General features: G+C 40.9%; 1 protein-coding gene across 1 annotated transcript in view; it reads left to right on the forward strand.

Annotated features, from left to right (window-relative positions):
- WNT7A (Wnt family member 7A) overlaps nt 1-16,506 on the forward strand; it is a 52,448-nt gene extending 35,942 nt beyond the window's left edge. Inside the window, exon 4 of the mRNA XM_007056890.4 lies at nt 13,014-16,506. Within this exon, the coding sequence (XP_007056952.1) occupies nt 13,014-13,493 (480 nt within the window). The 3' untranslated portion in view covers nt 13,494-16,506. The remainder of the gene's footprint in view (nt 1-13,013) is intronic.
- The last annotated feature ends 653 nt before the right edge of the window (nt 16,507-17,159 follow it).

Genomic DNA, 17,159 nt, shown 5'->3' on the forward strand with positions numbered 1-17,159 from the left:
AGATGATCTATCTGTGAACATGCAGCAAGGAAGATAGATCAAAAGGTAATAAGTTGTTATGGTGATGTCAGGTATAATTCCAGAATATCACTACCGTTGTCTTCCTTGCAAGTTAATGAAAGTTGCCTCCAGGTTAGGGGAGTTCACCTAATCTGCTTTTTTCCTTTCTACATCTATCATCTTTTCCTTCATTTTTGGCTTGAACGTGCCATCCATTATCTCTTTGGAGACGAAGGTAATGCACAGTAGGGCACAATCTTATATCAAAAGGGAGATGGACTAGATAATATAATGTTCACCCCACACCCCAAACACCTATAATTTCATGACACCAGCTCTTTTTCCAATCAGTTTCAATGTCACTTCATGAAGAAGCCAGTACTTTAGGGCAACAGGGCCATTTAATCTCATATATTGCAATCTATCATCTCCACAAAGCGTCAGAATTTTGCTTGGATGAGAGCAAGCGACAATCCCAAATAAAACTTTCCTTGTGTCATTGTCCCATTTCACCCAGGACATCTTACTTCTGGTTATGTTTTATAATACATGTAACTATGTATTGAATCATTCTATGGTTTGGTTACCTTCCAGTGATTGCTGTTGACAACACTTTTAGCCCATGGCAGAACAGGTAGTTTCCTCCCAATGCAGCACAGAAATCAGATGAAATAAATAATCAGATAGTTGCTTTTTCCTGTTAAAATTAAGAAAAAGCTGGAAAATTTAGATTTTTTTTTCCAAAGCTGTTTTTCCAAGTACCTTTTTATTACTCTATTTTTTATATTTCGTATGTGATGACACTTATTTGGCACTGCACTATCTAACCTAATCTAGGTGATAATGGGTCTTCCTATGGTTATTTTTTAAAAACAAATGGTTGCAGTTTAGCAACAACAGTGATAGTTATGTTTTCAAACATAATTCCATTTTCTCTGTGAAAATATTTGGATTAACATTTGCAGTCTGTAGATTCTGACATTTAAACGAAACTGGTGCCAGCCTTTGGGGTAGCTGGTCTTTGATATTCACCAAGAACAACAGTAGCCACTGGTTTGATATAAACAAAATTCAAGTTTTCTTTTCTAAAACTACTTGTAAGTGCAGAGATGTTTTATTTGCAACTTTATTTTAAAAGCTTGATTGCCAATAAAGTAATGGGGATAAGTAATTTGCAATGCATTTCCTGATACAGGAACTCATGTAGTCATACTGGTAAAAAGGGTTGAATGCATAATCATGAAATACTTTTGTTATGAGTCCAGAGCCAACTGACAGAAGAAAGGGTGGTTTAAAATGTTTGCCATTAGATTGCAAGCTTAGTCACTGACATTCACCTTAGGAGTATGTTTGAAATCCAACCTTGAGCCAAGTGATTAAATCATTCATTTCAAAGGTCCTAATTAAACAAGCTGAATTTGTTAGTTTCAATCTACATTTTGGTGGACAGTGGGTGGCAGCTGAGGTCTGTTCATATGATATCTAAAAGGAAGCAATCCAGGAGACCACTGTGTTATCAAACATGATAGAACTGGGAGAAAGGAGGGAAGGGGAAGTAAGAATCTTAATATATGGTTCTACTCTGAAAAGGGACTCAAATATGGAGCATTCTATGTTTATTGTGCCTCGGATTCGATATCAGATTTGCTCAGTTATCTACAGGTGTTGCTGAGATAGAAGTAACTGCGGGCATAATATGGCAAGCAGCATCTTGGTGAAGACACCTGAGAACTTAGGAATCTAGTTTGACCTCTGGGTCCAAAATTATGTTTTCAGGGTTGTCCCGGGGGGGGGGGGGGAGGGATTAAGGACTGAGCGAGTTTGATACAGAATCTTTGAGACATATACATGGAATCCTATTAGGCCATTTTTATAATCACTTTTCAGAATTGAGCAGGGCTAGAAGGCATCATACCTTGGGGTGGGGGAGGTTTTTTCCTCTGAAGCTGCTGGTGCTAGCTGTGGTCACTGACAGGACATTGGACTACATAGATCCCTGATCTGATCATGTATGACAGTTCCTATGATTTGAAGGAGAGGGTCCTGTCTTGTGGATTAAGTCAGGGAGGGCATTCCATGCACACATTTAGGAAGAATGGGAGAATCTGTGTCACTTACTGTCCATATTCTTCAAAAGTGATATTGTTTCTGCAGAATTCTATTCTCTTTTCAAAACTATTCTTTAAAACAATAACTCACATTAATGGGTCCTGTAAAGTGTATTTTCTTCCTCTCTTTGTTTCTTTGGTATCAACAGAGGTGAAAAAAAATCATTTAGAGCAGTGGTTCTCAATCAGGTGTCCGGGTCCCTTTAGGGGGCTTTGAGCAGGTTTCAGGGGGGCCTCTAAGCAGGGCCAGCATTAGACTTGCTGGGGCCCAGGGCAGAAAGCTGATGCCCCACCACATGGGGCTGAAGCCCGGGTCCCTGAGCCCTGCCACCCAGGGCTGAAGCTGAAGCCTGAGCAATGTAGCTTTGTGGGGGGCCCCTGTGGGGCCGCAGGCAATTGTCCTGCTTGCTACCCCCTACTGACAACTCTGGCTTTATATGCAGAAAACCAGTTACTGTGGCACAGGTGGGCTGTGGAGTTTTTATAGCATGGGGGAGGGTGGGGGCGGGGAGCGGGGAAGGAGGGAGGAGCTCAGAAAGAAAAAGGTTAAGAACCTCTGATTTAGAGCATAGTAGTCCAGTGTGGTATTTATCATCATCACAGGAAAATCAGACATAGGATAGTCTAAAAAAAACAGTTTCACTACATTCCTCCCAACTTTTCTCTTCAGACTTCTTCTGTGTCCTTCTGGGTATTTTTCCTCTTTCTTTTTTCTGTACAGTGCTGATCAATAAAATATACAATAGCTCTTCTTCCCCAATGACATCGACCTCAGGGAGAAACAAACTAACATTTATTTGAATACTACTCAATTTTCCGGGGCTGACAGCGACAGGGGGTAGCGTGCCTGTGCAATGACATTAGTTTCTTTACTTGTTTATCTCATGCAAATACAAAGCATGTTTGGAAAACAGTTATTATGGGATGGCGACTTTTCCATAATGCAAAAGCAAAGGGACGGTTGATATCCAAGGGTAACACATGTAAGATTAGGGTGTTGTGTTTTTTAAACCCTCGTCAACTATGTATAAGAAAACTCTGGAACTCAGCATGGAGGCCAAGAATCAAAGCCATCATATGACTGCATAAGCCATGAAAAAGTTACACAGGATACCAGTCTTCACGTTTAGGCTCATATGGAGGTCATCAGCTAGAATCAGGAAGAAATCTATTTGCCCTTCAGAAACAGACCATTTATTATCAAGGTAGGATTATTTATTGGGTGCAATTCTTGAATTATGTCCCAAAGCAGAAAATACTGCACCTTAGAAAGCACCTCTTGCATGGTCACTACCAGGCATATGTTTCGTCTATCAATAGCATTCTGGGCGTCCTCAAGAACAAGTGAACAATGGTCCTGCTTGATTTTGTTTAGCTGTCTTCTGTTCCTAGCGTAAGACTGACTCTCATGGGTGGTGGTGGGGGGGTAAAGATGCCACATGACCTTGGCGTAGATGGTTGGCAGTTTGCCAGCCACTTTCTATTTGAAACTGAACATTCACCTGCAATCAATGGGGTTGACTGTTCAGAATTCTTGTTGTAATATTTCTTCTGTAGTAGTCGGCTGCCATATTAGTTTTTTGCTAACAGCTTCAGGGGTAATGGCCTTTAGCTCAAGAAGATTGTTAGATGCTGAGGTCCTTTCCCCCCATTTTACCATGGAATTTCAATTTAAAATGTTACTACATTACTACAGGTTTCAGAGTAGCAGCCGTGTTAGTCTGTATCCGCAAAAAGAACAGGAGGACTTGTGGCACGTTAGAGACTAACACATTTATTTGAGCATAAGCTTTCGTGAGCTTCAGCTCACTTCATCGGATGCATGCCATCCGATGAAGTGAGCTGTAGCTCACGAAAGCTTATGCTCAAATACATTTGTTAGTCTCTAAGGTGCCACAAGTACTCCTCTTTTTACATTACTACACACTGTTTTGCAACAGCTTCCTTTTAAAAAAGAGAGATTTAGTAGTAGTCCACTGAACCGAGATCATCTTTTCTGGTTAATTCAACTAGATCTTTGCTAACCTTGGAGCAAGGTTAATCAAGTAGTTTCAGTGCTCTTCCAAGTTGTTTCAAGCAGATTTCACACTTATCTTTGATAGCAGCATTCATGCCTGGCCAGAAATTGACATCTCAGGCTCTCTTCATACACTGCTCAATGGATAGAGGGGTCTTGTATACAAAGCTTAGCATTTCTGACATCATGCTGTATACTACTATAAACAAGATATCCTTCATACAGAATATGCAACAGTTTAATCTGTATGGTTCAGATCCACAAAAACACTGGGACACCTAAGTCCCAGTGGCAGGTGCCACTGTGATCCACAAAATTGCCACTTGGCTGCCTGCTAAACTCACTCAGTTCCTAAATTTTCAGGGTCAAAGTTCCCTAGATGACTAAGTTTCTGCCTCTGGGCATGTGCACTGCTGCCTCACTCTAGGCTTCCAGATGCCCCTCTCAGACCTAAGTCCCAGTGAAATCCACAAAAGTGGGGAAAGATAGGTGCAGCAGTGCCTATCTCACCTGTGGTGTCCAATCCAGTAGCCTGTGCTCAGGGGCCACCCAGTGGGTCAGGTCCCATTCAAATTCTGGCTGGAGGAGCAGGTAGTGGTGCCCACCTTATAACTTTTAGCCCAATGGTTAGAGCACTCACTTGGGATGTGGGAGATCAGGTTAAGTTCCTCCCTCAGGCAGATGGGGAGAAAGGGTTTGAACAGGGATCTCCTCCACCTCTCGGAAGAGTGCTCTAACCACTGAGCTATGGGATGTTCAGATATAGGGTTCCCTCAGTCCTTCCTGTTCAAGCTGTTCCACTTTGGTTAAATAAAGAGTCATTGGTGCAGGGGGACTGGACTTTGGTCTCCCACCTCCCAGGTGTCATTCTCCCTCCCTCTCTCTCTGGTCCAATTTGAACAAATGCCTTTACCTTTCTTGGTTATGGTCAAACTCCTCCGAACCTGATTGTCAAACATTGTGTACTCTCTCATGGTATTGCCATTGTTTTTACCCCAAATCAACAGATCCTCAGGTATTATTTCCAGATCCTCAAAGGTCTGGGGTACGATGCTTTGATACACTTCCTGTTCAAGGCAATCCCAAAGGGAAGTTGCTCAAACATATCTACCACAGTGAGAGTTGAAGGTACGCAGTTTTGTACTTTCAGTATGAAATTGGACCTGCCAAAACTCTTGGCATACATCCCAAACTTAAACAACTCTTACATTTGGAAGCAAAGACATGATCTTATTTTACCATCTGGCTAAGCTCCCATTACTAATAGGACTTTATCAGTTGTGCCACCAAAAATATGTGTACCATATATTTATATTGATGTAATTATTTGATCTGTAATGCAACCCATGCTGTTAAACCCCTCATCATATTGTTTTGCCTCCTGTTCAGGTAAGTTATACCCCTCTTTGATCACAGGCATGCGGACTCTGCTCTTCAACTCAAATACACTTGTCTTTCCCTTCCATTATTCTAAACTCTGAGTGAAACCTGTCCTTATGTAGGCATTCTAGTGTGGCTTTGCCACCGGGCTCATTTTATACCAGCTACATGAACCAAACTTAGTTTTAACATTGGGTGGTCACTAATCTTTTTGTGTGTATGCGTTCTGGGGTTACAGTGCACCCTGCTCCAGTATCTAATCCAATGTCACCAACCCAACGTGTTGTAGAAACTTGATTTGTAAATGTATTTACAGACTCAAAGAACTGTTTCTGCCTTATCATTTTATCCTGAAAGTGTATGTTTGTGAATCTATCTTACCGTTAAAGCATCACACTTCTGCAAATTGAATACGAGCCAACAATGTGATGCAGTTGCGAAAAAAAACATTTGGGACATATTAACAGGAGTATCATATTCAAGACACAAGAGGTAATTGTTTTACTCTACAAAGCCCTGGTGAGGCCTCGGCTGGAGTATTGTGTCCAGTTTTGGGCACCACACTTTAAGAAAGATGTGAACACATTAGAAAGTCCAGAGGAGAGCAACAAAAAATGATAAGAGGTTTGGAAAATCTGACCTATGAGGAAGGGTTGAAAGATTTTAGCATTTTTAGTCTAAAGAGATTAGAAGAATGAGGGGGAACCTGGTAACTGTCTTCAAATGTATAAAAGGCTGTTATAAAGAGGATGGTGATCAACTGTTCACCAAGCATAGGACAGATAGTAATCGGCTTAATCTGCAACAAGGGAGATTTAGGTTAGATATGAGGAAAACCTTTCTAACTGGAAGAATAGTTAAGCAATGGAACAAGTTACCTAGGGAAGTTGTGGAATGCCCAACATTGGAGTTTTTAAAGAACAGCTTAGACAAAACACCTATCTGGGATGGTCTAGGTATACTTGGTCCTGCCTCACCATGAGGGGATGGACTAGATGGCTTCTCAAGGTCCCTTCCAGCCCCTACATTTCTATGGTTCTATGGAAATGATTGCTCTTATTGCATGGATGACAACACACCCCTTATGCTTGACCCCTTTGCATCATCTTGTGATTGCCCTCACATTTATAGTAAACAAATCTGGTCTCTGCTATTTGTTTGCCTCTATTTTTAGGTGGTAGTAGTCATTTTTAATTAGACGCATTTCAGGTTTTTCACTGCTTGCTAACTCTTATTTGTGAAGTACAGTTTTCACTAGCTTTGCAGATCTCCACTGCTCTTTTCAAAGTCAGGTCTATTTCTTTTAATAACCTTGCTTTGCCCAGATTACCAGTTTCAGCACAAATAATTTGGTCTTTAATTAGTTCATGTGGTAACTGATCAAATTCATATGACTTAGCTTTATGACATCAGTCTGTAACTCAGGGTATGTCTACACTTGGAGCTGGGAAGCGATTACCACTTTGCGGAGACATATTCACTCTTATTGAGCTAGCAGGGTAAAAGCTGTGGTGGAATGAGGAGCATGAGGAGCTAGACACCCTGAGTATGTACGCACCTGCAATGCTAGGTACATATATGGGGGAAGGGAGGCCTAGCCCCTCCCATGACTCAAGCCACCAAGGCTATACTCTATTTTTAGCACATTCTTGAGCTGAGCTAGTGCAGGTATGTCTCCTCAAGCTGGGAATTACAACCCTAGCTGAAAGGTAGACATACCCATAGAGATCAACAGTCTCTTCTGGTATGTGGTTTCTTGTAAAGAAAATGTCTCTTTCCCATTCTTGTAAGTACTTGTCTTGAAGTTTCTGAAGGATTTTGTCTAGCGGTTGGCTTTACCCTTCATGGTCCCACTAGAAAATTATGTAGATCTCCAATATCTCTGGGTCTGGCACATGTAAATTATGGGTGAGGTAGGGTTGCCCAGTTTTCGACCAGAACACCCTGTCAAAAAGGGACCCTGCTGGCTCCAGTCAGCACTGCTGACCAGGGCGTTAAAAGTCCAATTGGTGACACAGCGGGGCTAAGGCAGGCTCCCTTCCTGCCCTGGCTCTGTGCAGTTCCCGGAAGCAGTGGCATGTCCCCCGTCCAGCTCCTACATGTAGGGGCAGCCGGGGGCTCCACATGCTGCCCCGTCCAAAGTGCCGGCTCTGCAGCTTCCATTGGCCAGGAATCACAGCCAATGGGAGCTGTGGTGGCAACGCCTGGGGATTGGGAAGTGCGCAGAGCCGCCTGGCCATGCCTCAGTGTAGGAACCGGAGAGGGGACATGCTGCTACTTCCAGGAGCTGCTTGAGGTAAATGCCGCCTGGAACCTGCATCCCTGACCCCCTCCTGCATCCCGAACCCCTGCCCCAACCCTGATCACCTCCTGCCCTCCAAACCCCTCAGTCCCAGCCCAGAGCACCCTCCTACACCCCAAACCTCTCATCCCCAGCCCCACCCCAGTGTCTGCACCACCAGCTGTAGCCCTCACTTCCCCTGCACCCCAACCCCGTACCCCAGCCCAGAGCCCCCTCCCACACCCTGAACCCCTCATTTCTGGCCCCACCCCAGAACCTGCACCTCCAGCCCAGAGCCTGTACCTCCTCCCCAGCCCAACCCCCGCCTCATCCTAGAGCCCCCTCCCATACTCCAAACCCTCTGGCTCCACCACCCCCAGCCCAGAGCCCCCTCCTGCACTGTAAATACCGCATCCCTGGCCCCATCCCAGAGCCCACACCCCCCAGCCGGAGCCCTCACCCCTTCTCACATCCCAACCCACTGCCTCAGCCCGGGAGCCCCCTCCCACACCTTTGACTTCTCTTTTCTGGCCCCACCCTGGAGCCCGCACCCCAAACTGCAGCCCTCACCCCCTCCTGCACCTCAACCCCCTCAGCCAGCCCGCTGAAAATGAGTGAGTGAGGGTGCGGAGAGCGAGCGATAGAGGGAGGGGAGGATGGAGTGAGCAGGGTTGGGGCCTCAGAGAAGGGGCAGGGCAGGACCTCAAAGGAGGGGCAGGGTAGGGGGTGGGGCAAGGGTGGTTTGGTTTTGTGCAAGTAGAAAGTTGGCAACCAGAGGGTGAGGGAACGATTTCATCCTCTCCAATTTCTCTAATACTACTTGCTTACAGTACAGCAGGTAAGTTTTGCAACCACCTCCTCCACTTTTCTGCCATCCTCTCTTCCAGATAGAGGGTGGCTTCATTTTTCCAATGGCTGATTTTTTTTCCTGAATGCCATGTAATAAAGGTACACATAGGAATACTTGTAGGAGACTGGTATATTTCCTGGTCCCTCACATGACATCAGCCAAAGTTACAAAAGATTATACCCCGGTTATGGCAGGGATCAGAGTATGCTTTGACTGCAGTGGCTACATACATTCCTTCAAACACTGAGGATCCATATTTCATATATAGAACAGGGCCAGATTCATCTCTGCTGGTAGAGAGGTCCCCTCCAGCTCAGGGGTTATATTTAGGAGTCCCCAGAGCAGGGTACTCTGCAGAAACCCTGTTGGTGAAGGCTGCTCAGGAGGTATAATGACTTCATGAATCTTATGGCCTGCCCTACTCACTTTTTGGGTGACTTTTTGCCACCAAGGGCCTGTGTCCTAGTTTGTGCTGACAGAGTAAAGCATTCTCAGTGCATTGGTGTCACACCAAACTCAGGATCTTGCATTGTCCATGAAAGGTAGGCTATATTGACCCAGTAAAACCGTCCCAGAACAGTGTATCAACGGATTAGCAAGTGAAATTGTGAAAAATAAACTATTTTAAAAAAAGAAAGTATGGAATTCTGACTAACTTTGGTAACAGAAATGCTACAAGATCTGATCTGACAACATATTATAGAAAAGTGAGACATGAAATTAGTTCTCATCCTGTATATTTCCCTCCTACTTTTTTCTTCTTTGTCCATTGTTTAAACTCCACATGGAAGTGCCCAAAGATGGGATAGCTGCTGGTAATATCACCAGAGAGTACTTGTGCAGGTTTTCCTTTCCACACCCTTTTAATGTAAACTATGTCCCAGAGGCTAATGGCGGGTGAGAGAAAGATCAACAAATACTGACAGTTTACTGTAGGAACTTGAAAAAAAGTGGGCAAAACTAAAAACACTCCCTTTGTCAGCAATTAGCACAGTCCCGAGCATTCACTGGTACACAACAGATGTTCCTTCTGTGGCTGATAATGTTAGGTATGGTAAGTGAAGAAACAAAGGACACAGGTTTGCAATTATGCACTCCCCAGACCCCAGTATTTTAAAGCAAATCAAAGTATGGTAAATTAGTTCCTAGTCTAATGTGAAAAATATGAGCCACTAACTAAATCTTCAAACAAACAGATCCTGACTTTCCCGAAATATGGCAACTTGGCATTTTTATATTTATTTTTTTTGTAATGGAGAATGAAGGGCTTTTAAGGGTAAGCTGCTTCCTTTGAGCAGCAAACATGCAGTGTGAGCTCCCGGGGGCCAATACCTTTGAATTGCGTCCACATTAACCCTAATTCGAAACGACGATGTCGATTTCAGCGCAAATCCCCTCATTGGGGAGGAGTACAGAAATCGGTTTTAAGAGCCCTTTATGTCGAAAAAATGGCTTCATTGTCTGGATGGGCGTACGGTTAATTCGATTTAACGCTGCTAAATCCGACAAACTCATATTGTAGACCAGGCCAAAGAGAATAGCTCCACACCCCCTCACCAACTACTTTAGGTAGCCACATATCACCCAGGTCTTTCCTTGCATTTATGAAGACAACTGAATTACTGGTGGGATATTAAGGCAACCTGAAAACATAAAGGTGCCATTGTATGTACCTTTTAATGCAGGACAAATAACCCAAGCATCTGACATCACAATACTATAGTGTAACAAATCACCATATTGCAGAGTTTTGCTTTGCTTCAGGTAGAGGATAGACTGTATACAGAGTTATGTTTTTGATTGGTCTCTTGCCGAACTTGCTCAGTAGTGGATTGGAAGCAGCAGCAGGAAGAAAGGGATAGAGGAGAATAACCTATAAGACGGATGGTGGGTTGAAGGTAGGAAAAGTGGATTAGGAGGAAAGACAGAGGTGGGATGGGAAGTGCACTTGCATTTGCAAGTTACAATGGATCACTTATGGAGATATGTCGGGATGAATTTGGCACAGTGACTGTAAACTTGCCCCACCTAGATGATGCATAAAAACACAAAAAGAGTTAGCTTTTCCGTCTAAACTTACGTTAAAAACAACTAAAAGGGTACCATCAGGTATGGCACAACACAAAAATAATTGTTTTATTCTTCTAAAAGGAACCCCTAATGTTTGGGTTCATTTACTATTATTCAAAAGTATCATGTTCAAATGAAGTCAGGTCTTTTTATCCCAATGGCTTGCGCCCAGTCCTAACTGAGACCAGAAAACTTCCTCAGCTAGTTCCAGCTGGCATCAAGATATGTCACACAGAACAGCAAGCTCAACACATGGCATAGATCCTTTCAATTGTTGATCCATTGCATCAGCTTACTCAGCTCTTTCCAACCGAACTGTTTATTCCCTCAGTGATCACTGTCTGTAAACGGGATGTTAATGAAATATACTGAAAGGGAACTGAGGCTATCTAAAACGTAAACTACATTTAGGGGGGGAAAAAAACCTCATGACTAGATTGACAATAAAACATCCATTTCAAGACAATTTGTACTATTCTGGGATGGAGGATTCATGTGAGAATTAGTACAAGGCTATTAGGCTTTATTATTTTTCTTGCAACTCTGAACATTTGCACTAAGTTGCAAAACCAGCCTCTTGAACAAGACAAGTTATTAAAATGAGAAATGTATCACAGATCACCTCAAAAGATGGATACATTACAAATAAGGCTGAAAGAATCTATATTATTTTCAGGTTGCTGAGCTCTGGCTCCTTTTTTGTCTCCCCATCTATCTCCTTGGTGTACTACCATTATGAATGACTGAGTAATAACAATGCAGTAACTGAATGAGTGAGGAAGTATCTCAAAATAACCAAAATAATCCATAATGTAAGCCTAAATTTAAGCAGAGCTGCAAAGTTGTTCAGATGCAGATCTGAATCTAAACTTTTCCAGATCTGGATTTTGCTCCATCCATTAGATAGATCACTGCTAATCATTAAATTTGGATCTGGATGCAAACTCTCCCATAATTCCCCAAAATGTGATCTATTGTACCCTAAAATTATTGCCATCGTCTGTTCAGAATTATACTCTCTAGATACTTTACCAATCCTGGCATCAGTCCACCCTCAATGACTTCCATGACAGTCCAACACATGGAACAAAAGCGAGATCAGGCCATATCTAATATTTTTTGAACTCCAACTTTTCAATGTTTGGAAAATTCAAACAAAAACACAAAAGCCTAGTAACATTATTTTTTTGTAGCAGACACGCAATACTGTTCCAACTTTCCTCAGAAGGCTAAGCAATAGCAGTTACTATATGACCTATAAAGCTACAGTATATAAGAACAATAAGTGTAGCACCTATACTTGCAATGCTTAAAGTAGCTTGATTGTTTCCATCTTCAGTAGCCCCAACTTGCACAAGAATTGGTCTGGTCAGCACCAGATATTAACTAAAATTCTGTGGTTGGGATTAAGTAGCACACAATTTAAGAAGCCCACCGTTTGTGTTGTGATTTAAGACTCTCCTAAGTACACAGCAAACCTTTTTTTTGAACATATAGAGTTTACATCGGAAGAGAAATCTACAATTATACTACAATGAAGGCTGAGAATTTTACAGACTAAGGGGTCTTGTCTTCTTCTCCACATGGAGAATAGACTTGAGTACCTGGCACATAATAAAACTACTACATAGGAAAGTAATGTATAGATTTTCTTAGATGTAACATTAATATGCAGCATTTGTGTGTGTATGTCTATCTATACATTACCATGAGGCGAAACTGGTGAAAGTTTTTCTGCAACGTTTGTCACTAGCTTTTTTCATGCCATTTTCAGGTCTAAGTACTGGAAAGGAATTTATTTTCCCAGTTTGGCTTGCAAAATCCATTTGTAGCAAAAATCATTGCATTTTCAGAATTTGGTACATATGAGTTTTCATGTGAAAATACCATACTCGAGGTGTGTTATTTGTGCTTCTCTGCAACTCCCCATCTTCTTGGCATATGCCAAAATTGCAATATAGACACATCAGGCTGGGCACAGTATAAACACATAGTAAGCAATGGGAAGACCACAGTTGGTTGTTAAAGACACCATTTTTGCTTTTGTTTGAAATTGGATAAAGTTCTCCTCTCTGATCAATATGGAGTAGGGAGGGAATCAGTTGACATCAATAGGAGTTTGATGCCTGTGACAATTACATAGCCAGCATGTGAGATCTGCAGCCTGGGTGGTCATGAGTTTTGACCTGGGTTTAGTAGCCATTATTATAAAGAGCACTTTTGAGAACAATAGTTCATTACATCAGATCAATGTCTCTTTGATGGAGTCTTATTGTTTTAACACATTCTGTGTTCTTTCAAATCTAGATTCTTGAAGAAAACATGAAATTAGAGTGCAAGTGCCATGGAGTTTCAGGATCTTGTACTACTAAGACATGCTGGACAACCCTTCCTAAATTCCGGGAGCTAGGCTACATCCTTAAGGACAAATACAATGAAGCAGTTCAGGTTGAACCGGTGAGGGCAAGTCGCAACAAGCGTCCAACCTTCCTTAAAATAAAGAAGCCACTGTCCTACCGCAAACCCATGGATACAGATTTAGTGTACATAGAAAAATCTCCAAATTACTGTGAAGAAGACCCGGTCACTGGCAGTGTGGGAACACAGGGCAGAATGTGCAACAAAACAGCCCAGCAGTCCAATGGCTGTGATCTGATGTGTTGTGGTCGAGGTTACAATACTCACCAGTACTCACGAGTGTGGCAGTGCAACTGCAAATTTCATTGGTGCTGCTACGTAAAGTGTAATACGTGCAGTGAAAGAACAGAAGTGTACACCTGTAAATAAAAGCGTGGCTGGGGAAGGTGACTCTAGATCCTTAGGAATGAATACATTTGCACATGAGCTCAACATAACTACTCAAGACTGTAGCAAAGACCTGCTTTCTTCCAAAAGAAAAGCTAATGAACGGATCTGTCTTTTCCTTTCATGTTTCAGTACTTATGTGGATACACATTAAAGACTTGTATAAATTATCCAAAAAAACAAAACAAAACAGAAAAACAAGCCACCTGACACACAAAACCGAGGAAAAAAAACACCTCAGCTAATCTGCACTTCCAAAGCTTAATGCAGTGACTGCCTTATGAAAAGAACACCCAGTCAAGTGAAAAAAATCTGAGAGCTTGGCAACTGACTCTTTCGGTTTGGAAAAAGATGGTTAAATACACAAGCTACTGTGCATAAGGGATGGGTTGGGTGGAGGAAACAAAACAAAACTTTAAAATGGTCTTTGCACAGGATGGGGGTGACAATGCCCCAGTGTGAATTTCTACTTAAGTGTGGATTATGCAGATTTAGGTTTCTACACTTGTGAAAAGCTTCTGCTGGTCTTGCCTGTCTTTCCATTTCACACAATTTGCTACAGCAAGTAGAACTGTTGAAGTTTTCCATAGACACTGGTTTATCTGCCTTTCTTTTTTTGTGCTGCAGATTTTAGCACAGGGATTTGGGACATCTGGGCATAATAATAGCAATATTTAACAATTTATTCAGATAAAACTAATATTAATTTATTTAAATAAAAAAGAACTCTACAACATTTTTGGAACTATTCTGCAATTAAAGTAGATAGCTTGCTTTCTTTGTGGAATAATTATTTTGTAGATACGGCAAGGAAAAAACTGAAGCTGTATATATTATTCTTTACTTGGATATTTCTACTAGTTGGATTTGCAGGATATTTTCTGCAGTACTAGATGTTTAAGTACAAAAGCAGGCATCTTTTATAATTTTTTTCTGTTTGCTGCTAGTTGTCTGGAAAAATCAAACTGGTAGTGATTATAATCTCTTTACAATACACTTTTTTTTCCAATTAAAGAGGAGCATTATGAAAATCCAGTTTGGAATACATCAAAAATAAATATGAAACTCCAGACAAACTTCCACCTTTGGAAAATGAACCATAGGATAAGAGTATATTTTGTAAGAGACTATTTTTATATGAATATTTTATTTATACTATGTCTGCTTGTATAATTCTATAACCTGTACTTTTTCCTCAAAACAGGCATACAATTTGTAACTCTTAGGCTATTTAACAGATAAAGGCTGATTAGTTTGTGGACACAACAGCAGCAAGCAGGATACATTTAGCTGCAATTGGTAGATGTGTCAAAATGCAGAATGAACTTTCTCTCCGGATGTGTGTACAAACTGGCTCTTTTCCTGCAGTTCAATTTGCAGAATATGCAAAACAAGAACAGGGTATGTAGCATCAATTTTGTCACATGGCTTGAATTCATGATTGGTATTAACTGGATGCTCATTTATCCCATTCAGAAAAAAAATCTGAATTAGCTTCCCACATGCGTCAGTCATTAAACTGTGGTGTTATGACTAGCAAATGTGCTGTGTGTGCTGTCAGTTAAACCTCTATATTGTGTTACTGTCAAATTTGATTTTATCAGTGGAAGACTATAGACTATGACTGTAAAAACTAGCATGACACACATCGCCTGATTCTCATAGATAAGATACAAAGCTTACAGTTTTTGTTCAACTGGTTTTGGCATTTGCCTTATTCTTTCTCTCCAAAAAGTTCTGAGTCAAAAAACTCAAACCACATTTAGGCAAACATTAAACAATCTATTTCTCCAAAGTCCCATTAAGTCCTCCTTGTGCTTTCTTTTGATATTTCCTTTCTCATCTGGGAAACTAGAAGTGATGTGGGTGAGTAAATAAATATTCCCACTCCCGGCTGGAATCTTTTTGCTTACTTCTCCTGCCTGAATCATTTAAAGCCTGACCCACAGTTCTAATTTCAATGGTGGTTTTGCGTGAGTAAGGAATACAGGACTGTGCTCTTATTGATATCACATGTTCCAATGTTTGGGACATATGACAAACACTTCCATAGTTGAGAAATGTGAGATCACTCAGTCAAAAAGGTCGAGACAACTAACAACAAGGGAAACAAACAACTTATCTAGGAGGTTGTGCTCTCCAATGACTCCCATTGATATTAATAGGTAGTAGAACAAATAGATAACAAGCAAATTAGTAATGGGTCTGCTCCATTGATTTTTGTAGGCGTTTGCCTGTACTAGGACTGCAAGGTTGGGACCACTTGAGAAAGGAAATGATGGAAGTAGTACAAGATAATTTTACAGGATTTGGGTAATATAATGTATTTTCAGAATTGCCCGGAATGCAGACTGTTGTTTACATATACACACACACAAAATACCTGCTCCTTGCAATGTACAATTAAGATTAAGGATATAGTGTTTCTTTGCAGATCTGCCATTTACCATGTTACAGCAACTCAGACACCAATATATGAGATATCAAAGTAGAAGTCGGATAAGATTAACACAGTTTACTTTCAACCTTATGACTTGTCAACATGACACAATTTAAAAGTAGTATTTTTTTTATAATGGAGCTTATATTTTTTCAGGATTCTAAATTTTGTGTATTAAAGATTGAAAATGGGACCTAAAATTCAAGAATATACATACAATATGGAGATTAATTACAGTTATACTCATGGTTTAATAATGCAGATCTCTGATATAGTTAATCATGGGGCAATTTTCTTTTAGAGTATGCATTAGCTTTCACTAAGTAGATACACAACACAGTCAACAGTTTGTTGTTCTTCACTGATTACAGTAATCTAACAAAGTGTTATTTTTGCAGTATGTTTTTACCATAGGAAAGCATTCTGTAAAACTGCTGCTTTCTGTATATTTCGATACATTGGTGATGCACAGTGTACAACTAGCACATTAACTCTTAAAAGACAGATTTCTTTAAAGAATTTTAATCACAATAATAAAGAACTGGATGGATATACAAAGAAAATCTATTTATTTTTATTGCAGAACTAGAAAAGAGATTGATTAGCTTACCAATTCTTAAATGTTTTGCAGTGGAAATATTCTCATTTGTGAAATCAGTTTAACATTTACATAAGAAACAACACTGGCCCTGACATTGTTCCTATATTTGCAGTTTTCTGGTGGTCCAAATATTAGGAAGGGTGTCTTTCATCTGTTTTGAAGTTGAATTTCAAGTTAGGAATACTGCATTTGACAAGTAGCCCTACAAGTTCAGAAATGAGGAAAATGTAGAGCTGCAGTCTACTAGAAAGTGTCTGAAAGTTTGGCTACATCTTACCAGATAAGAGAAAGTTGGCCCATCTGAGTCAGCCATGAGTCCGGAGTTAATTAGCCATTCCCTAAATTTGACTGAATGGCATGAAGAATAAATAGGCGAAAGAAAGATTTATGATTTTGTAGATATTTTTTCCCCAAACAGTTTGTTCTTTGTCCTCAGGGAATAGAAGAGCTCTGTTTGTACTTGGTAAAGAACCACACAATGGGAATGAAATGCATACAACTGCAGAGGAATACAGCCTTCAATAGAAAAATTCATCTTTTCATTTCTACTAAATGAGGGGAGTGCTGGATTGATGTTCACGTAAATAACCTGGTTAATGTTCAGAAA

Source organism: Chelonia mydas, chromosome 7 (assembly GCF_015237465.2).
Source record: "Chelonia mydas isolate rCheMyd1 chromosome 7, rCheMyd1.pri.v2, whole genome shotgun sequence".
Classification (NCBI taxonomy): Eukaryota; Metazoa; Chordata; order Testudines; family Cheloniidae; genus Chelonia; species Chelonia mydas.